The 22,252-nt window shown below is 50.7% G+C and overlaps 1 protein-coding gene and 1 pseudogene across 1 annotated transcript; both read right to left on the reverse strand.

Annotated features, from left to right (window-relative positions):
- Positions 1-417: 417 nt before the first annotated feature.
- Positions 418-1,203, reverse strand: LOC108584559 (annotated as a pseudogene).
- Positions 1,204-14,090: 12,887 nt separating this feature from the next.
- ELF3 (E74 like ETS transcription factor 3) lies at positions 14,091-21,341 on the reverse strand. Its single transcript, XM_003893299.5, has 9 exons — positions 19,686-21,341; positions 19,093-19,263; positions 18,197-18,418; positions 17,939-18,031; positions 17,616-17,735; positions 17,339-17,428; positions 17,079-17,195; positions 16,382-16,577; positions 14,091-14,889 (listed from the first exon to the last, which is right to left on the reverse strand). Exons 2-9 carry the CDS (start codon positions 19,253-19,255, stop codon positions 14,775-14,777), a joined length of 1,116 nt encoding a protein of 371 aa, XP_003893348.1. The 5' UTR covers positions 19,256-19,263; positions 19,686-21,341; the 3' UTR covers positions 14,091-14,774.
- Positions 21,342-22,252: the final 911 nt, after the last annotated feature.

Below are 22,252 nucleotides of genomic sequence, written 5' to 3' on the forward strand. Positions count from 1 at the left end.
TTTTTTTTTCCTGAGGAAACACCAATTTTAATTTAAAGAGAACAAAATCAGAAAAATATCTGTGAGAATAATGGAGCAAAACAAGTCCTGAAAAAGAGTCCTGCATCTTGGTCATGTTTATTGGAAGAGCTTGAGAAAAATGAAAATACCATTTAGCTTAAGAAGTTGTGAGTTAGGCCGGGTGCAGTAGCTCACGCCTGTAATCCCAGCACTTTGGGAGGCCAACGTGGGCCAGTCACGAGGTCAGGAGATCGAGACCATTCTCACTAACATGGTGAAACCCGGTCTCTACTAAAAATACAAAAAATGAGGCGGGCGTGGTGGCAGGCGCCTGTAGTCCCAGCTACTAGGGAGGCTGAGGCAGGAGAATGGCGTAAACCCGGGAGGCGGAGCTTGCAGTGAGCCGAGATCGCACCACTGCACTCCAGCCTGGGTGATACAGCGAGACTCCGTCTCAAAAAAAAAAAAGAAGAAGTTGTGAGTTATCTGCAAATCAACTCGTCTCAGGAGTGGAAGAATCCCTGTAATTATTTCTTAATATCAACATGTATGCAGGTTTCTCTTTTGAATGTCTTCTACATTTAGAGCGGCCACTGTGCAAAGTCTCCTGCATTCCATACAGGACAAATTCTTTGTTTCAGCCAACTCTCAGTGGAGGGGCAACCAGGACAACGCCATCTCCCCGGACAAGGAGCATTGGAAGATTCCGTTTTGTTGATTTATGTATCTCTTCATATGTTTCTTCATCAATTTCTATACTAGTCACAGTGTCTTCCACACCTCCCAAGGTCATATTTAAATGTTGATCATAAGCATGTGATCTGCCTCGAAGCTCTCAGTCATTTCTCATTTTCACATCAATTCGCTCATCTAGGCTGAGCCTGGTAAGATCCAGGGGCTCCTCTACAGTGCTGGTAGTTTGATGCTGGTCTATGTCTTCCACCATGTTTCAAACCCTGCGCCCTTTCCCGCCTCATTTTCTTCTTCTTTCTTTTTTTTTTTCCCTTCCAACTACATCCTACATGATGTCTTCTTTTTTATTTTAACATAAATACAGGCTTTTTATAAAGGAAAATTCAGGCAATATGGAAAGGCATTAAGACAAAAGTAAAAATTATGCATCATATCGTTATCCAAAGATAGTTGTTGTTATTAAGCTGATAGCATCCTCCCAGGCTGTTTTCTTTTTTCTTTTCTTTTCTTTTTTTTTTTTTTTTTGAGACGAAGTCTCACTCTTTTCCCTCAGGCTGGAGTGCAATGACGTGATCTCGGCTCACTGCAACCTCCCCTCCCAGGTTCAAGCAATTCTCCTACCTCAGCCTTCTGAGTAGCTGGGATTACAGGCGCCTGCCACCACGCCCGGCTAATTTTTGTATTTTTAGTAGAGAGGGAGTTTCACCATGTTGGCCAGGTTTGTCTCGAACCCCTGACCTCAGGTGATCCGCCCACCTCAGCCTCCCAAAGTGCAGGATTACAGGTGTGAGTCACCGCACCTGGCCTCCCAGACCGTTTTCCTTTCTTTTTTTTTTTTTAGAAGGAGTCGCACTCTGTTGTCCAGGCTGGTGTGCAGTGGCGCAATCTAGGCTCACTCCGCCTCCCAGGTTCAAGCAATTCTCCTGCCTCAGCCTCCAGAGTAGCTGGGATTATAGGTGTGTGCCACCACGCCTGGCTCATTTTTGTGTTTTTAGCAGAGATGAGGTTTCACCTTGTTGGCCAGGCTGGTCTCAAACTCTTGATTGCTTTCCTTGCTCTCCCAAAGTGTTACAATTACAGGCATGAGCCACCTCGCCTAGCTCCAGACTGTTTTCTATGCATACATATACCCATAGTTACTTCTACATTTTAAAACCAAAATTGAGAAATACTATGCATGGTGTTTTGCAGTCAGCCTTTTTCACTTAACAGTATGTAATGAACAATATTCCATGTCATTAAATACAGATCGTTGTTTATAATGATTACATAATGTTTCATTTTAGGGATATGACAATTTATTTAACAGATCACCTATCTTTGGGCTTTTTGAAAATAGAGATGGGGTCACACTATGTTGTCCATGCTTGTCTCAGACTCCTGGGCTCAAGCAATCCTTTCACCTTGGCCTCCCAAAGTACTGGGAGACAGTGCACTCCAGTCTGGGCAACAAAAGCAAAACTCCGTCTCAAAAAAAAAAAAAAAAAAAAGCTAAAAGCACTAAAAATACTTTTTGTTTTGTTTTTTTCTGAGGTGGAGTCTCACTCTGTTGCCCAGGCTGGAGTACAGTGACACGATCTCCACTCACTGCAAGCTCCGCCTCCCAGGTTCATGCCATTCTCCTGCCTCACCCTCCCGAGTAACTGGGACTACAGGCACCCGGCCCCGTGCCCAGGCAATTTTTTTTTTTGTATTTTTAGCAGAGATGGGGTTTCACCGTGTTAGCCAGGATGGTCTCGATCTCCTGACCTAGTGATCCGCCTGCCTCGGCCTCCCAAAGTGCTGGGATTACAGGCGTGAGCCACTGCACCCGGCCTAAAAATACTTTTCTATGGCAAAAAATTCAAATGGGGCCAGGCGCGGTGGCTCACACCTGTAATCTCAGAACTTTGGGAGGCCGAGGCAGGTGAATCACCGGAGGTCGGGAGTTTGAGACCAGCCTGACCAACATGAAGAAACCCCATTCCTTGAACCTGGGAGGCAGAGGTTGCAGTGAGCCAAGATTGCATACTACTGCACTCCTGCCTGGGCAACAGAGTGAGACACTGTCTTAAAAAAAAAAAAAAAGATGTCTAACACTTTATAAAAAATTATGAGATGCACACAAAAATTCAAACATGGCTGGGTATGGTGGCTCATGCCTGTAATCCCAGCACTTTGGGAAGCCAAGGCAGGCAGATCACTTGAGGTCAGGAGTTCAAGACCAGCCTAGCCAACATGGTGAAACCCCATCTCCACTAAAAAATACAAAAATTAGCTAGTCATGGTGGTGCGTGCCTGTCATCTCAGCTACTCGAGAGGCTGAGACAGGAGAATTGCTTGAACCTGGGAGGTGGAGGTTGCAGTGAGCTGAGACTGTGCCACTGCATGCCATCCTGGGCGACACAGCGAGACTCTGTCTCAAAATAAAATAAAATAAATAAAAATAAAAATACAAAAATTAGCCAGGTGCAGTGGTGCGTGCCTGTAATCTCAGCTACTCAGGAAGCTGAGCCAAGATGGTGCCACTGCACTCCAGCCTAGGCAACAGAGTGAGACCCTGTCAAAAATTAAAAATAAAAAACAACAACAAAAAAAAGGAAATAGAGATAAAGGCTATCTTCAATGGGCTCATCAGTAGACTCAAAACAGCTGAGGAAAGAATTTTTTTTTTTTTTTTTTTGGAGACAGAGTCTTGCTCTATCACCCAGGCTGGAGTGCAGTGGCGTGATCTCTGGTCACTGCAACCTCTGCCTCCCGGGCTCAAGCAATTCTCCTGCCTCAGCCTCCTGAGTGGCTGGGATTACAGGCATGCACCACTACGCCCAGCTAATTTTTGTATTCTTAGTAGAGACGGGGTTTCACCATGTTGGCCAGGCTGGTCTCAAACTCTTGACCTCGTGATCCACCCACCTCGGCCTCCCAAAGTTCTGGGATTACAGGCATAAGCCACCACATCCGGCCCAAAAGAATAAATTTTAAAAACGCTACAGTTGGCTGTGAATCTTTGGACAAAGTTTTAATTTTTCAGAGTCAAAGGTTTCTTGCCAAATTGAAAAGAACAATTCTTGTCTCTGAGTACCCAAGAGAAAGAAATGCCTCTGGAAACATTAATTTTTTTTTTTTTTTTTTTGAGACGGAGTTTTGCTTTTGTTGCTCAGGCTGGAGTGCAATGGCTTGATCTCGGTTCACTGCAACCTCTGCCTCCTGTCTCAGTGTCCCGAGTAGCTGGGATTACAAGTACATGCCACCAGATCCGGCTAATTTTTTTTTTTTTTTGGAACCTCCGCCTCCCGGGTTCACGTGATTCTCTTGCCTCAGCCTCCTGAGTACCTGGGATTAGAGACATGCGCCACCATGCCTGGCTAATTTTGTATTTTTAGTAGAGGCGTGGTTTCTCCATGTTGGTCAGGCTGGTCTCGAACTCCTGACCTCAGGTGATCTGCCCGCCTTGGCCTCCTAAAGTGCTGAGATTATAGGCGTGAGCCACCGCGCCAAGCCTAAAATTATTTTGATTCTGCAGAGACGGGGGTCTCACTTTGTTGCCTAGGCTGGACTTGAACTCCTGGCTCTCACCTTGGTCTCTCAAAGTGTTGAGATGACAGGTATGAACCATGAAGCCTGGCCCTAGAGACACTTTTTTTTTTTTGGTGGGAGGGGGGACAGAGTCTTGCTCTGTCGCTCAGGCTTTGGTGAAGTGGTGCCATCTCGGCTCACTGCAAGCTCCGTCTCCCGGGTTCACGCCATTCTCCTGCCTTAGTCTCCCAAGTAGCTGGGACTACAGGCACCTGCCACCATGCCCGGCTAATTTTTTGTATTTTTAGTAGCGACAGAGTTTCACCATGTTAGCCAGGATGGTCTCGAACTCCTGACCTTGTGATCTGCCCACCTCGGCCTCCCAAAGTGCTGGGATTACAGGCGTGAGCCACTGCGCCCGGCCTAGAGACACTTTTAAAGTGTTATGGAGATGTAAATAACAGCCTTTGGAAGCTTTTCTTCAGTCCCATTGATGCTTTTTTTTTCTTTCCCAAAATGGAAAACAGCTTACTTTTTTATGATAACATATGCTCTATTTAACTCTTTTCAGAAAATGTATGTTTGATACCACCCAGAGATAACCACTAACATTTTACAAAGTAGAATCATTCTATACAAAATGAGTACAAACCTACTTTTTTTCCACTTAATAATATATCATGGACAATGCTACATGTCAATAAATACAGTCCACAGCATTACTTTAATGACTGCCTAGTATTTGAATAAATACCTCTATTGTAGTTTATTTCACCAATCCTCTCTTTAAAAATTTACTTACAAATTTTTATATATTTATATTTTTAAAAATGGTGTCTTGCTATATGCCCAGGATAGTCTGGAAGTGGTCTCAAGTGATCCTCCTACCTCAGCCTCCCAAAGAGCTTGAGCCACAATGCCCAGCCCTATTTATAAATTTTTTTTAAGCATGCCCTGAACCAGAATAGGTTCAGAGAGACTCTGTCACCAATCCATTTTTTTTTTTTTAAGTGAAAGGAAGTTTATTAAGAAAGTAAAACAATATCCTGGCTAACACAGTGAAACCCTATCTCTACTAAAAATACAAAAAATTAGCCGGATGTGGTGGCAGTCGCCTGTAGTCCCAGCTACTCAGGAGGCTGAGGCAGGAGAATGGAGTGAACCCAGGAGTTGGAGCTTGCAGTGAGAAGAGATCGCGCTACTGCACTCCAGCCTGGGCGACAGAGTGAGACTCCATCTCAAAAAAAAAAAAAAAAAAAAAAAAAAAAGTAAAGAAATAAAAAGAATGGCTACTTCATAGGCAGAGCAGCCACCAGTCCTCTTTTGGTTGACACTGGGTTGCTAGCTTTTGTCTTCAGTTATAACACCACCACAACAAGCATCCTTGTGTACTTTTCCAATTATTTTTCTTGGAAAAATTCTTAGACATGAAATTGCTGTGTAATAGCATGTGCATGTTTTTTAAGGCTTTTAAACACTCTGTGAAATCGTTCTTTAGAAAGTTTATCCTGCTCGCACCTGTAGTCCCCACACTTATCCTTTGAGGCAGGATAACTTGAGTTCAGCAGTTCAAGACCAGCTTGGGCAACACAGTGAGACTCCTGTCTCTACAAAAATAAAATAAAATGAAAAAATTATCTGGGTGTGGTGGCACATGCCTGTGGTCCCAACTACTTGGGAGGCTGAGGTGGGAGGATCAGTTGGGCCAGGGGGAGTCGGGGATCAAGGCTACAATGAGCCATGATCATGCCACTGTACTCCAGCCTGGGTGCTAGAGTAAGACCCTGTCTCAAAAAAAAAAAAAAAAGTTAAAAAATATATAAAAATAAACATTAAAAAATTAAAAAGAAAGAAAATGTCTCTCGGCCAGGCACGGTGGCTCACACCTGTAATCCCAGCACTTTGGGAGGCCAAGGCAGGTGGATCACCTGGGGTCAAGAGTTCAAGACCAGTCTGGTCAGCGTGGTGAAACTCCCGTCTCTACTAAAAATATAAAAATTAGCCAGGCGTGATGGTATGCCTGTAATCCTAGCTACTCAGGAGGCTGAGGCAGGAGCGTTGCTTGAACCTGGAAGGCAGAGCTTGCAGTGAGCTGAGATCGCACCACTGCACTCCAGCCTGGGCAACAGAGCAAGACTCCATCTCAAAAAAAAAAAAAAAGTGTCTCTCAATTCACACCTTGACTAGTGGTTTGTGTCAAGTTTGAGTTTCTTCACATCCTCACCAGCTCTGGACATCAGGGGCATTCTTTAATTCTTTGCCAGTTTGACATATGAAAAGTAATATCTCCCATGGCCTTAAGCTGTTCACGTTTCAAGCAATGATAGTGAAGGGGAGGTCCATCTGTCTGCGTTTGCCATAGAGAGTCTAGTTTTCCAAACCCCAGCATTTGCTCTGCCTGGAGCATTCTCTCCTGGCTAGAAATCAGCCTGGAATCAAGCCTGTGATACAAAGACTCTAAATCCCAGCTGGCCTTACAAACACATGGAGTAGATGAGGATTGACCAAAGGATGCTGGGACTTTCCCCTGGGCACTGTGGCCTGGGTCACTGAGGCTGGCAGGTGTGGAGGGGGCAGGTGAGGCTGAGTCATGCAGGACACTGGGTGTGGTTTCCTGGATCAGCTCCAGAGTTGACATGCAGGTTCCAGTAACGGGCGGCTGAGCTGGGCTAATTGCTGCTGCTGGTGCCCCAGCCCAGCCCTGCACGTAGCAGGAGGAGGAGGAGGAGGAGGAGCATAGGATAAGAATAGCAGAAGGAGAAGGAGGAGGAGGAGGAGGAGGAGCGTAGGATAAGAATGAGAGGGCAGCGCTCCCAAGGGACGGCCACAGTGAGGTTCTCAAGAACTGAAAACTCACTTTCCATCCACCCTGCAGGATCCAAGGGTCCCTGGAAAGCAATGCTCATTGAATCCGCCCTCCACCCCAGGCATGGTTGTATATCCATAGGGCATTCCTCAAATTGCACATCTAATGGTGGGGTTTCAGGCACCAACGCAGCAGAGACATTTGGGTTGCTCAGCACCTCTCAAAGCAGAGGCAGCTGTGGAACTGAAGAAAGAAGCCAGGGTTCAAGCTCTGGTTTCCTAAACTTACTGCTATCTCTGAGCGCTTAAGCTGTTTCTTAACCTCTCTGAAGCCTCAGTTTGCTCATCTGTGAAATGAGGCACTCATCCTCTACCTCGCTGAGAGGTTTATATAGATGTCTTTGGAATTTCCTAGGCTGTAGCCTAGGCTGGCTGGCTTCCTTCCTTCCTTCCTTCCTTCCTTTCTTCCTTCCTTCCTTCCTTCCTTCCTCCCTCTCTCTCTCTCTCTCTCTCTCTTTCTTTCTTTCTTTTTGAGATAGTCTCGCTCTGTCACTCAGTCTGGAGTACAGTGGCGTGATCTCAGCTCACTGCAACCTCTGCCTCCCAGATTCAAGCAATTCTCTGCCTCAGCCTTCCAAGTAACTGGGATTACAGGCACCCGCCACCATGCCCGGCTACATTTTTTGTATTTTTAGTAGAGACGGGGTTTCATCATCTTGGCCAGGCTGATTTTGAACTCCTGACCTCATAATTCACCCACCTCAGCCTCCCAAAGTGTTGGGATTACAGGCGTGAGCCACTGCTCCCGGACTTTTTTTTTTTTTTGAGATGGAATCTCTCTCTGTCGCCTGGCTGGAGTGCAGAGGCGTGATCTTGGCTCACCACAACCTCCTGCTGGGTTCAAGCGATTCTCCTGCCTCAGTCTCCCAAGTAGCTGGGATTACAGGCACCCGCCACCAATCTCGGCTTATTTTTGTATTTTTACTAGAGACAGGGTTTCGCCATGTTGGCCAGGCTGGTCTCAAATTCCTGCCCTCAAGTGATTTACCCGCGTTAGCCTCCCAAAGTGCTGGGATTACTGGCATGAGCCACCGCGCCCGGCCACAGTCTAGGCTTCCTACTCCCCCTGAGTGACCTCTTCCCTACTGGGTCTTCTGCACGCATCATGGAGTCATGCACACAGCAGACAGTTAATGAATACAGAGAGAATGAATGATGTATATAAAGCAATAACTTGACACATTGCCTGGCACCTAGTAGATACTCAGTAAGCGGTAACCTGTCAACATGAAGCTCAAGCTCCATTCGACAAGATTTGTGACTTTGAGCAAGTTACCTTTCTTTTCTAAGCTTCACTTTCCTCATCTACAAGGTGAAAAGTGTTCTACATTGAGTGCTCTGTCCTACAAATCACTGGTAGTTATGATGTAGGGACTAATTTTTTTTTTTTTTTTTTTGTGAGACGGAATTTCGCTCTTGTTGCCCAGGCTGGAGTGCAATGGCGCGATCTTGGCTCATCGCAACCTCCGCCTCCCAGGTTCAAGCGATTGTCCTGCCTCAGCCTCCCGAGTAGCTGGGATTACAGGCATGTGCCACCACAGCTGGCTAATTCTGTGTTTTTAGTAGAGTCGGGGTTTTTCCATGTTGGTCAGGCTGGTCTCAAACTCCCAACCTCAGGTGATCTGCCTGCCTCGGTCTCCCAAAGTGCTGGGATTACAGGCGTGAGCCACTGCCCCCAGCTGATGTAAGGACCAATTTAAGGTGCTTGTTCTTCCTGAGAAAAGATGGGTTGAGGGGGAAATACATGCAGAGCTATCATGGACAATGAAGTTCTGCCAACTCTCTTCCCTCAGCAGAGAGAGGAGATGGGACAAGACTGCTGGGCAGTGGTGGCATCTTTGGGCACTCTGGGTTAAGCAGCCATGCACAGTCCAGAAGACCGTGCAGAGATAGTCCAGTGTGCATGAGGGCCCATGCTATGCCATGCACTGAATTGGGTTAAAAGTCAATGGTCTTAGAGCTAAGAAAACTCAATATTTCCCAGTAAGTATCAGGGGCTCTGGTGTCCATCCCAGACCCTCATAACAGAAGGAGCTGGCTGGGCTTCCATACTCATGAGCATCCTCCCATCCCCTCAACCCACTTCATTCATTTACTTGTTAACATGCCCAACGAGACATCCTTTTGCCAAGTAGAGGGGGTACAAAATGTGCTCCTAGTCTGGGAGCAGTAGGTGGGAGAGGCTTAGATGTTTTTAAACAGTTGCTGAAATCTTAGCACTTCTGGGGCCACACAGGTACTGCATGGTGGGGATGGTGGTAAACTCAAGACTGTATGGAGCAGCCTGACTCCACTCTGACAGATTGTGGTACAGGGAGAGCTAACTCAGCTGGGCCAAATCTTCTGATTCTTTTTTTCACATTTATTTTTATTTTTAACTTGTTTTGAGACCAGGTCTCACTCTGGTGACTTGTAGGACAAAGCACTCGAAGTAGAACAATCTTCATTTTGTAGATGAGGAAACTGAGGCTCAGAAAAGGAAGGTAATTTGTTCAAAGTTACAAATCATGCCCCGGCTGGATTGTGCGATCAGAGCTTACTGCAACCTCAACCTCCCAGGCTCAGGCGATCCTCCTGCCTCAGCCTCCTGAGTAGCTGGGACCACAGGTGCACACCACCACTCCTGGCTAATTTTTAAAAAATTATTTGTAGAGAGAGGGTCTCCCTATGTTGCCCAGGCTGGTCTTGAACTCTTGGGCTCAAGTGATCCTCCTGCCTCGGCCTCCCTGTGTTGGGATTTCAGGTGTGAGTCACTTCGTACAGCCAATTTTTTAAAAAGACAAGCCATAAATTTAGGGTTTTTTCCTGTGAAAATTTTCCTACTTTTAAAAACTTGACAACTTGGGCCAGGTACGGTGGCTCACGCCTGTAATCCCAACACTTTGGGAGGCCAAGGCAGGCAGATCATGAGGTCAGCAGATCGAGACCATTCTGGCTAACATGGTGAAACACCGTCTCTACTAAAAATGCAAAAAAATTAGCCGGTCATGGTGGCGGGCACCTATAGTCCCAGCTACTTAGGAGGCTGAGGCAAGAGAATGGCGTGAACCTGGGAGGCAGAGGTTGCAGTGAGCCGAGATGGTGCCACTGCACTCCAGCCTGGGCAACAGAGCATGACTCCGTCTCAAAAACAAAAAACTTGAAAAATTGTTGATTTCTTTGTGACTGTGGCAAACATATCTGTAGTAGAAGTCATGATGGGTAGTTAGTTCAGTGGAGCTCTTATGGGCCAGTGGCAAATGATGGCAGGGGTGGCTTCCTGAGTGCAACTTGTACAGTGGTCCCACAGGGCCCTGCACTTGGTGGAGGACTGCACCTCACGCATGGTTCATGCTCTGCTCTGCTGTTGCCATTTTGAAATTTTTAATTATTATTATTTATTTATTTATTTTTTGAGATGGAGTTTCGCTCTTGTTGCCCAGGCTAGAGTACAGTGGCTTGATCTCGGCTCACTGCAACCTCCGCCTCCCAGGTTCAAGTGATTCTTCTGCCTCAACCTCCAGCGTGGCTAGGATTACAGGTGCATGCCACCACACCCAGCTAATTTTGTTATTTTTAGTAGAGATGGGGTTTTGCCATGTTGATCAGGCTGGTCTCAAACTCCTGACCTCAGGTGATCCACTGGCCTCCCAAAGTGCTGGGATTACTGGTGTGAGCCACCACACCCGGCCTAATAATTCTTTAACAAGGGCCCAGGCTTTCACTTTGCACTGGGCTCTGCAAATTACCAAGCCTGTCCTGACTGGAGGCAAGGGCTGAACCCATCTGGTGGTGGAAAAGGGCCAAAGAGGAGGTCAGGAAATGCTTCATAGAAGGACCCCGAGGGAGGAGGTGAGTCCTGCAAGTAGGCCTGGGTGTGGCTATGTGAGACTATGAGGTGGGAGTGTGTTGTGTGCGCCGGTGTGTGCAAGTGTGAGGCTGTGCATATGGTCCACGCAAGTGTGTGAGAGCAGGCAGTGTCTGCAGGGGCATGTGAGTGAGGGCTTGTGGATATTTATCTTTGTGAGTGTGAGTGTGTGTGTGACTTTGGTTCCCATGAGTGTGTATGAGTGTGTGTGGTTTGTGGGGGAGGTGGTGGCCAGGGCAGGGAGAGTCACGGGGCTATTTAACAAATATTTATTGAGCACCTCCTCTGTGCCAGGCGCTGTGCAAGGTGCTGAGGTGAGTAAGCCCCAGCACTTGCCCAGAGGTGCTCACAGCCAGGCGAGGGAGAGAGATGTGTAAACAGACAACTGCAGTGAGAGAGCAGATTGAAACCAGGCTCCTCAGAAACGCAACCCCTTCACCCACTTCCCCCAGGAGAAGCCAGATTTCCCCAGAATTGGTGGGACAGGTGGGGCTGTGGGAGAAGCCGGGAACTGTCCCAGGAGGCCGACCCCAGCCCCTCCTCAGGCACACCCAAACACCACGGGAGGGGTGACCTCCCTCTGACCTGCACAGCGACACACCCAATCCCACAGAAGCAGATAAGAGGTGACCAGCAGCTCCGGCAGGGCAGGATATAAACAGCCTGGCCCTGTGGCTTCCTCCCCACCCCCACTCCCCAGCCCAGGACACACCTGAGGGGATGCAGACTGGGGTGGGCGAGAGACGGGGCTGTCTCCTGCTAGGAGGGGTCCATTCGGAGGTCCCTGGGCTGGTGAGAGTTGGGGTAAGGGTGTCTGGTGATCGACAGAGAGGGCAGCACAGAGGCCAGCCCAGGGGTCTGTGCCAGGACTGTGCAGCGTCCTGAGGGGTGAGAGGGGAGAGAACTGTTGGGGAGAAAGACGTCCCTCCCAGAGCTGCCATCTTCCCGGCTGTCCCAGGCGCTGCCCAGGTGGCCTCACTGAGCTGCAACGTGGGGGCAGGCATGCTGTCAGTTGGTCCCCACTCTCACCCAGCCAGTGACTTCGGCCCACCTTGTCAGTAAAATGGGGACGCCCGGTCTCCTCAGAGAGCTGTGGGGCGGATCAAATGAGATAATGGGATGAGGAAAGCACCTCATAAACTGCAAATGGCAGGACAAAGGTCAGTGTGCAGCGGGCAGCACCTGCCCCCAGCCCTCCAGAAGAGGGTGAAGGGGCTGAGCGCCATATTCCCAGCCCTCCTCCCTGCTACGATTTCCTTTAGGAGTTGAAGACGCTGGGAGTCAAGGGAGGCCGAACAAGCATGTCCCAGGCTTCAGAGGCCCCTCCCCCACTTCTTGGCTAGGTGACTTCAGGCCACACTGGGTCACCTCTCTTCTTTTTTTCTGAGACGGGGTCTCGCTCTGTCGCCAGGCTGGAGTGCAGTGGCGCTATCTCGGCTCACTGCAACCTCCACCTCCTGGGTTCAAGTGATTCTCCTGCCTCAGCCTCCTGAGTTGCTAGGACTACAGGTGCGTGCCAGCACGCCCAGCTAATTTTTGTATTTTTAGTAGAGACAGGGTTTCACCATGTTGGCCATGATGGCCTCGATCTTCTGACCTCGTGATCCTCCTGCCTCGGCCTCCCAAAGTACTAGGATTACAGGCATAAATCATCGTGCCCAGCTGGGCCACATCTCTTAAGGGTGCAAGGACCCCGAGATACTGTGGCTAGGGAAACTAGACCAGAGTCTAATGCATAATTTTCAAGAAATGGGGTCATTTTTAGACTGAGTAGCTGTGAAAGCTTCCCCAGCTTCTGAGGTTACACCTACGCCCTGGCCCACATCCCCTTTGTCTAACTGGCTCACACTTCAGAAGGGAAATGTAAATAAAAGTCTTTTTCCAAATGGCTCCAGGATTCTGGGTTCTCTCGTGATCTCACTTTTCTCTCCAATCAACTTCCCCACTCTCTTTTCTACCATTTCTTGCTTCTCCAGAGCAAGCTGCATTTCCAGAAATCCACACACACGCTTTAGTTTTTCTAAGATCCCTTCTTTACCCACATCACTTCAGCCAATAATCTGGTTGGTATTTCCAAGACAACAGAGCAGTATTTGAAACTCATGAATGGGATTTTAATGTGCTCTATGGAATGTGAAGCCTCAAACTTAAGGAACTTTTCACCTGGAAAGCATTCTTCATAAGTAACATCAATGAACTGTCCTCCCTAAAACCTAGACACATTATCGCTGTGGAAACAGAATAATGGTTCTGGAGTCGATTGAGGATTAGGTTAGGAGAGCCTACACCAGGAAAAGCTCCCAGGAAACGGTTTGAGGACAGAATCAAGGCACACCTGTGGAACCTCTTTCCGCATCTGTCAAATGGGGATACTGCATCTCCTCTCTTCTTGGGAGAGGATTAAATGAGCCAGAGTGGCTAGCGCAGTGTCTGGCATGAGACTACGCTTTCAATGGGTGCTATACTCACTACCTGGGTGACAGGATCATTCGCATCCCAAGCTCAGCATCACACAATATACTCATGTAACAAACCTGCACACGTACCTCCTAAATCTAGAGTAATAGTTGCAATTATTAAATAAAGAGAAACAGACTATACTTTCAACAAATGCCAACTCCTTCCCTCATTCTTTCTCAGCAATTACTCATCTTCATTTTGTTTGTGTTTTTTTTTTTTCCTTTACAAGATCCTAACTCTGATTTTGTCAGACTCAAAAGCTGGGATTTATATTACAGATAAACAGCTTACAGCCCACTTGGCTGGAATGCAAAACCAACTATTCCACAAGGCCGGCCATGCAATTCTAGACATCTTGAGAACATCAGGTCCAAACCCTAGCCTTATAGGAAGAATCAGTCCCAAACAGGACAGACTTGGTCAAGGTCAAGGTCACCCAAGCGGTGTCGCGACAGCAGGATGTTTCTGACCTCAGCTTTCTGAGTTCATGTCCTTGCTTGCATGAAGTCTTGTAAGTGTTCTCTGACAGTCTCACCTGCTTCCTTTGTTCGCCTCCCAGCCCAGTCCACGTGTCTGTAAGCCCAAACCTGCTACAGGAAATCTGTAACTCCCCTCTTCGTCAGCCTTTGCCCTCACCCTCAGCCTGGTAGACCTGCATTCTCCTCCCCTCCAACCTCTTGACCATATTCGATCCAAAGGCCCAAATTTCAGTACACAGGTAGCTAAGACAAAGGTTAGAAAAAGCCCAGAAGGCACTTTATTGGAGGTCTCTGCCTCCATTCACAGAAGAAAGGAGCCGGGAGTCCCATCCTGAGGGTCCCAGCATCAGCCCACTGGAGAGCCTGGAACAGTCCAGCACTCTGTGGGAGAGGAGTGGGAGAGGGGAATGTTTTAGAAAAAATAGATCTCTATGTACATCTGACATATTTATAGCACATAAATTAGGGAGTGCTCTGACCCCTGCCCGTGGAGCCCAAGCACTGAGCAGGGAAATGAACGCCAGTCCAGAAAGAAGGTGCTGGAGCCCCTGCTCTGTCCTCTCCATTACGGTGCTCCCCTAGGGCCTCCCCAGGCCTCCTTGGCTCAGTCCAGGTGTCTGCAGGAGGAAGGTGTTGTCTGTATTTAGTGTCTGAGACTGGGTTTGAGGAGGCACCAGATTAAAGGAGACACATTTGCAGCTATACAGTCAGCTTCAAACCCCAGGGCTTGTAATTCCAAGAGAAGGGTGGGGAGGCGAGGCCATAGTCTCCAAGTCCCAGGATGATGGCTGACAATACACCAAAACTTCAGCTTCTCTCCACAGCACAGCTGGGAGCATTCCCCAGTGGAGGGGCCATCCGGCCTGCCTGTCCTCCCAGGAAGGTTTGCAGGCCTCGAGTGGTTGTGAGTTTGGTCCCGGGTATAGTTCCAACCCTCAGTTCCGACTCTGGAGAACCTCTTCCTCCTTCCAGCCACTTGAGTTTTTGCCAAACTTGTAGACGAGTCGCCGGCCATCCACCCGTTCCAGGATCTCCCGTTTGTAGTAGTACCTGGGTGGGGAGAAGGATGGTCAGAGGTGCTTAGGCAGGAAACGGGGCCCGAGTCGCCAGCCCTCCCACCTAGCCCACGTTACCCCCAGGTGACCCATGCCCACTGGTATCTGCCTAAGCCGAGCCTGACTCGCACTTCCTGAACTCCTCTGTTCTTCCCACCCATAAGCAGAAGCTCTGTCCCTATACTGGCCAGTAACTGTGCCCAGGACACATGGCTCTCTGCCCTTGCTTCTTTGTATCCTATGGCTATGACTGGGGTCTGATCATTAAAGTACATGATTTTTAAGGCCAGGCAGCTGGGCACGGTGGCTCACGCCTGTAATTCCAGCATTTTGGGGGGCCGAGACGGGCAGATCACTTGAGGTCAGGAATTCAAGACCAGCCTGGCCAACAGGGTGAAACTCCCGTCTCTACTAAAAATACAAAAATTAGCCGGGCATGGTGGCAGGTGCCTGTAATCCCAGCTACTTGGGAGGCTGAGGCATACGAATCACTTGAACTTGGGAAGCAGAGGTTGTAGCGAGCCAAGATTGTACCACTGCACTCCAGCCTGGTCAACACAGCGAGACCCTGTCTCAAAAAAAAAAAAAAAAAAAAGAAGAAGAAAAAAGAAAAGGCCAGGCACAGTGGTTCACACCTGTAATCCCAGCACTTTGGGAGGCCAAGGCAGGGCAGTCATTTGAGACCAGGGGTTTGAGACTGGCCTGGCCAACACAGAGACCCTTGTCTCTATTTAAAAAAGAAAAAAAGGCCGGGTGCGGTGGCTCAAGCCTGTAATCCCAGCACTTTGGGAGGCCGAGGCGGGCGGATCACAATGTCAGGAGATTGAGACCATCCTAGCTAACACCGTGAAACCCCGTCTCTACTAAAAAAATACAAAAAACTAGCCGGGCGTGGTGGCAGGCACCTGTAGTCCCAGCTACTCGGGAGGCTGAGGCAGGAGAATGGCGTGAACCCAGGGGGCGGAGCTTGCAGTGAGCCGAAATAGAGCCACTGCACTCCAGCCTGGGCCACAGAGCAAGACTCTGTCTCAAAAAAAAAAAAAAAGAAAGAAAGAAAGAAAGAAAGCATATGATTTTAGGGCTGGATGGGACCTTAAGATGACCTAGTCTACCCCTGGACATAGGAGGAAACTGAGGCTCGGAGAAAAGCAAGCTAAGTGCTTCAATGAGGAGAAAGCCAGGCCCTGGGTGGGCACAGCTCCCGCCCACTTCCCGACTCTCCAGGTGCCTTCCTGAGGACGAGCCTCACAGGTGATACAAGAAATGTTGCTGTTAGCTCAAGCACACTGTGTCTGCCATCCGCCAGGCTAATACTTCCTCCCTGTTGTCGTTTAATCCACCAAGTAGGCCAACTCAGATGTTGTCCTCACTCTACAGGACTCAGCCTTGTTGCATGCAGCCAAGTGGCATCCAGGAGGAGGGCGGTGGGAGTGTGAGCACTGTCCCCGTGTCTGGCTGCATGGTGAGGGTCCTGGCCGCCAGCTCACCTCATGGCCCGGCTCAGCTTCTCATAGGTCATGTTGCTGTTCTTTTTCTTTTGGCCCCACAGTTGGGCCACAGCCTCGGAGCGCAGGAACTTGAAGACGCCTTCATGCCGATTCTCCCACTTCATGAGGCCCTCATTGAGCTCTGGGTGGATGAGGATGTCCCGGATGAACTCCCACAGGTGGGTACCTCTGGGTGCTACAAGGCCAGCCTCCGTCAGTTTGCCATCCAGGTGTCCCCTCTCACTCAAGGCCAGCTGGCCCTGCCCGCCCCAGCGCACTGCTGACTCGGCCACAGCATGGAGCAAGCCCCTCCAGAGTCCCTCTGTGTGGGTACTGCAGTGACTGCTTTTCTCCTCAGCCCACGTAAGCACCCACCAGCTGCCTCCTTACACCAAGGGTGTCCCAGAAGGCAGGACAGTGGCCAAGTGCAGAGAGGGCTGGAGTCAGTGGACAGGACTCTAGTGCCATGAGCCTCCCACTGGGAGCCTTATTTCCTCCTCCTCTCCAGGACCACCAAGCAAGGCTCTGTAATTAGGTGGTGACCAATACCATAGAGCCCCCAGCTTGTGCACAGCCTTAACAAAGGCCGTGTGGAGGCCAGAAAGAACGGCAGGAGGGATACCCACAATGACCCGCAGTGCCCCGGGAAGCAGCTCAGCCTCGGTGCAGGGAGGACCCAGGGGCCCCTGGAGCTCACCGTGCTTGCTCTTCTTGCCCTCGAGACAGTCCCAGTACTCTTTGCTCAGCTTTCGGGGCCGACCTCGTTTCCGCTTCCCGTGCTTGGGATCCCCCTTCTTGCAGTCAGGAAAGCCATCTGTGGGGGCGGTGGTGGAAGATCAAGGAGGGCAAGGGGGAGTTAGGGAGAGCAGCCCCTCTACAGGAAAAGGCTGCAGAAAGAGCCGGGCCCTCTGTACACTGCTAAATGGGACACCCTCTTGGGGACCTCCCTCGACTCACCTCTGGGGAAGAGCTTGCCGTCAGTGGGATCCAGGTCCACGTCACTTCCACCGGAGTCTGAGGAGTGGGAGCTCCGAGAAGCACCAGTCCCTGGGGGGTGGGGTCAGAGTAAGTCCCCTGCCGGCCCACCCTCTGCTGAACCATGCTGCTGGCTCTCAGGACACACTTCCCAGCCTGTTCCTATTCCTGCCAGAAGGCCTGAGTTCTGGTGCTGGGAGCCGGAGGGAACCAGGGACACTTTGGGGAAGGGAGGTTGTGGCCCAGAGAGGACTCTCACCTGCGGTGGAGACGTCAGAGCTGCCGGGGGAGGGGGCTCCTGCGCCACAGCTGCCGGGGTGGTAGGGGCTGGCTTGCTGACTGTCGTCCAGCAGCTCCTGGGCAAAGGGGCTGCCCTGGTCTGGGAAGAGGAGGTGAGAACTCAGAGAGGGCTCAGGGGACCAGACCAGGACAGGTGAGGCTGCCCATGGGTCTGATGACCTGCTGCAATTTTTCTAATTGAGGGAGGAAGAAGTCCGGGGAGGGGGTCATCTCTAGCACTCTGTGGAGGGGCAGGGATGGGACAAGACACGCTGGGGAAGGAAGGAGAAAACGGGTTCTCACCGAAGGGCCCTGGGTCTAGGGCCTCCTGGAAGGCCATGCCATCCTTCTCCAGCAGCTCAATGATCCAACTGAGCTCATCAGAAGAGCTGGAAGCTGACAAGGAAGGAAGGAAGGGTCACACTCCCTTCGTCCCTCCCTGAAGAGCTCTCTCTGGCTGTGCCGCTGGCCCAGAGCTCCAGGGCCTGCCCACTATCACACTGAACTCAACTCAGCTCAACATATGGAGCTGCTCCCCCGCTTCCAGGGGCCTGGACTCACTGAGGTCTCGCAGCTGGGCATGGAGTTGGTCCCCCAGAGGCCCAAAGACCAGACGCAGCTCCTCAAGGGCACAATTGCAGAGGGTGGCCCCGTCCATGTCACACCGTGAGAAGTCAATGGCGCTTGCGTCGTACTTGTTCTTCTCCACTTGGTAGCTGATCCAGTCCAGAACCTGTGTCTTCGACCAGAACTGGGGCTGTTCCCCCGACCAGCTGGTCTTCTCTGCAAGGGCCAGGCATGGCAACAGGCTCAGCCCAGACCACCCAGCAGACCTTACAGCGCTGTTTTGTTTCTTTGTTTGTTTGTTTGTTTGTTTTTTGAGACGGAGTTTCGCTCCTGTCGCTCAGGCTGGGATGCAATGGCGCGATCTCGCCTCATTGCAACCTCCACCTCCTGGGTTCAAGCAATTCTCCTGCGTCAGCCTCCCGAGTAGTTGGGCTTACAGGTGCCCACTACCAAGATGGGCTAAAATTTTTTTGTATTTTTAGTAGAGACGGGGTTTCACCATGTTGGCCAGGCTGGTCTCCAACTCTTGACCTCAGGTGATCCACCCAGCTCAGCCTCCCAAAGTGCTGGGAATACAGGTGTGAGCCACCATTCCCAGCCCACACAGCCCCATTCCTAGAGCACACTGGGGATTCACACCTCAGCCCTTGGAGACATCCCAAGAGTAGGGGCAGGAGGTAGCATTCACAACACCCTTGTCCTGGTATCTGACACCTCCCTCTGACTGTCACAGCCCCACAACCCCCAGCACCTCAGTCACTACGTCTCAGCCTCTAGCCCTGGAATTCGTCCAGAGACCCTCCTCCCTGCCCATTCTCCCATTTGTCTAACAGGCCCTTAGATGGATCTATCTCCCACTCCGTGCCCCATTCCACCCCGCTGAGACCCACCTGTACCCTCCAATGACATCTGGGGGTTGCTCAGGGTCAGCACCAAGTCATCGGCCCCAAAGGCGGCAGCAGGAGGAACAGGGGCCAGGGTGGAGTCCTCTGAGCTGTACATCGCACTGACGTAGTTGCTAAAAATGTTGCTAATCTCACAGGTTGCAGCCATGAGGCTACCTGTGGGTAGGGGGAGAGGCAATGAGGTTGGTGAGGGGACAAGGGTCCTCTCCTTACACTCCCAGCTACTCTGCTTTGCCCAATGACGGGCAAGAGTAGCCCCCAGGGGCAGGAAGATTATCAACTCTGCAGACACCCTGTCTTCAAGAAGGGCTCCAAGATCTCAGACCAGGGCAGGACCACAGAAGCCTCCAGCTGGACTTCCCTCCTCAGATCTCTGGGGCCCTGGAGTCAGACTGGCAGCGTCATGGCCATTCTGCCCTCCCAGAGACGATCTCTGTCTGTTCTTCGACACTTAGAACACCTACGCTCTTGCTCAGAGATCCTAGACTGGAGTGCGCAGATTCAGAACCGCAAATCCTCTGGACCCCTCTGCAGTTTCCCAAGAGCTGTTCTAGGGAATGACAGGCAGGGAATCCTACCGGAGTGGTGGAGTCCGGCTGTGGCAGGCAGGCTGGCAGTCAGGCTTAAGCCGCAAGTGGGAGAGAAATCCAGTTCTGCCAGGTAGTGCTGAGGTGTCTGGCCGCTGCGTTCCCCTACCTGGCTCTAAATAGAGCCTGGAGGGAGCTCCTCCCTGAGCTCAGGCCTTTATAGTACGTCCCCTGCAGTAACCTGAGCTGGTGGCTCATTGGACGGAGGGGATTTCCTGGCCTTTAGACTGGGCTCCTGGCCCCAGGTGATTTGCATATTCAGTGCCACTTGGCCCGGATCTTAGCAGGCGGTGCTGGGAAATCAGGCCCGGCTGGTTTAATGATTGTCAGAGTCTGTCATCCCGCACCCTCTGGGGTTGGGCACAGGGCACTAGCCTGGGCAGGTGGCGGGAACATTGCTGGGGTGGGCATCTGTGCTTTCTGCTGCCCTCTGGCCCAGGAAAATCCTCCCAGGGGCCAGGCCAGAGATGGGCCAGGCAGGGGGAGGGAAAGTGAGGGACTGTGAACCTCTGGCTGACCTGGATCAGAAAGCTGCTGGCCCCTAAATTCCAGCGATTCAGCGACAAAGAGGCCTAGTAGGGAGAGGAGTTACTAGGTTTAGGGGTTTTTCCCAGAACACCCAGGACTCTGGCCAGGGGCTGGCAGGTGCTCCAGGCTCAACGCTGGGCAATACTCATGGATTAATTGGTGGTGGCTGGGCCTGCCAGCCTAGCCTTGGCTCCAGGGTCCCCACTGAAGGGGTCCTTCTCCAGCACTCAATCTGTTGGCAAGGTCTTCACTACCATCACCTGCCTGAACTCCATCCAAGCATCAGGGTTGCTGCAGTCACTCCTGAAGAGACCCGGCTCTGCTTGAAAGTTCTTCCCTCAGCGCCTGCTGAAGCCCTCCCTACCGGAGTTGCCAGAATCCACAGGGATAAGTTCATCCCTGCTCTCTGGACTCCATCCAATCTCTGGTTCACTGGACCCAGTTTTCTGGTGCCTTCTGCTGCCCTCTAGTGGTCAGAAGCCTGACTATCTGGGTCACGTCATTCAACGAAGAGGGAACGCATAGTATTAATAGATTTACCAAGCACTTTTCAACATATTCTCTCATTTAATCCTCACACCAAAAAAGTCCTGTAAGAAATGCATGGTTATTCCCATTTTATAGACAAGAAAGTTGCAGTGTGGAGGGTTCCCTTAGAATGGCTTGCCCAGGCCACAGAGTTGGTGAAGGGGTGGGGCTGAGATTCACACCCAGGTATGCAGGTGTGTTGTACATGAAACCCTTGCTCTTTCCCTGCACAGGACTCAGAGTCTTCCCTCCCAGCTCCACGGCCAGAGCCCTTGCCTTCCCTGTGGGCAGAGTCCCCCATGTCTGTGGTTGTCTCTATGGACTCAGCCTGAAACACAATGGACAGGGTCTTATAGACCCTCCTTGAGATCCTGAATGGGGTAATACAGGTGGCTGAGGCAGGAGACTTGTAGCCAACATCTGCAACTGTGTCATCTTGGGTGAGACCCTTGGAGTCTGCGCTTGTTTCCTCATCTATAAAAAATGAGGTTGTCTGAATTCAATAATCCCTAAGATCGCTTCCAGATCTAGCATTTTGTTTGTTTATTTTGTTTTGAGGTGGAATCTCGTTCTGTCACCCAGGTTGGAGTGCAGTGGCGCGATCTCTGCTCACTGCAACCTCTGCCTCCTGGGTTCAAGCAATTCTCCTGCCTCAGCTTCCCGAGTAGCCAGGATTACAGACCACCGCCACACCCGGCTTTTTGTATTTTTAGTAGAGATGAGATTTCACCGTGTTAGTCAGGATGGACTCGATCTCCTGACCTTGTGATCTGCCTGCCTTGGCCTCCCAAAGTACTGGGATTACAAGCATGAGCCACCGTGCCTAGCCCAGATCTAGATTTTTATGCATCTAAAAATGTAGGATCCGGTGGCTCACACCTGTAATCACTCCATCTCAAAAAAAAAAAAAAAAAAAAAATGTAGGATCTGTGTTACCCACCTCCATTAATGCATAACTTGCGGAGTTCCTGGCCACCCTCAGCCAGGGTGGGTGAAATGGTTACTCAAACAAAAGGTGACTCCACCTTCCACAGATACTCCTTTCTTTAACTCTATAGCCTGAGGACAAAGAAAGTCCTGCCCAGAGAATCTGCTTCTTACCTTCCTCCTCTCTGAAGCGCCTGGGGCCTAGGAGAGAGTTAATGTCCAGGATTGCCCCCCCAACCCCACCCCCACCCCCCACCCCCGCACTGGGACGGTGCAGGCAGGAGAGCCTGGGGCTCAGTAGGATTTTCCCCAGCCCTTCAGGGGGCCTCCCCCAAGGAGCCTGAGGCAGGCACACCCTCCACCCAGTCCCTCACCCAGGAATGTGGGAGAACCGGCTTCTAGCCCCAGGGCTGCTCACGTGCTCCCTGCCCTGAAGAGTATCTGGCTGGGGCTCCCAGGATGGCGGGGTGAAGAGGAGGATGTATGAGAAAAATGAGAAGGCTCTCAGCTCCCTTGCCTTCTTGGGGCTTCCTCACCGGTGACATGGAGCTGAGATAAGGAATCCCTACAGACTA

This window comes from Papio anubis, chromosome 1 (genome assembly GCF_008728515.1).
Source record: "Papio anubis isolate 15944 chromosome 1, Panubis1.0, whole genome shotgun sequence".
Lineage (NCBI taxonomy): Eukaryota > Metazoa > Chordata > Mammalia > Primates > Cercopithecidae > Papio > Papio anubis.

Coding starts and splice junctions, on each gene's coding strand:
- ELF3 (XM_003893299.5), bottom strand. CDS start 19,255: ATGGCTGCAACCTGTGAGATTAGCAACATTTTTAGCAACTACGTCAGT. Junction 18,419..19,092: donor GATGTCATTGGAGGGTACAG/GTGGGTCTCAGC, acceptor TGGCCCTTGCAG/AGAAGACCAGCTGGTCGGGG. Junction 16,578..17,078: donor GGGCAAGAAGAGCAAGCACG/GTGAGCTCCAGG, acceptor CTGGCCTTGTAG/CACCCAGAGGTACCCACCTG.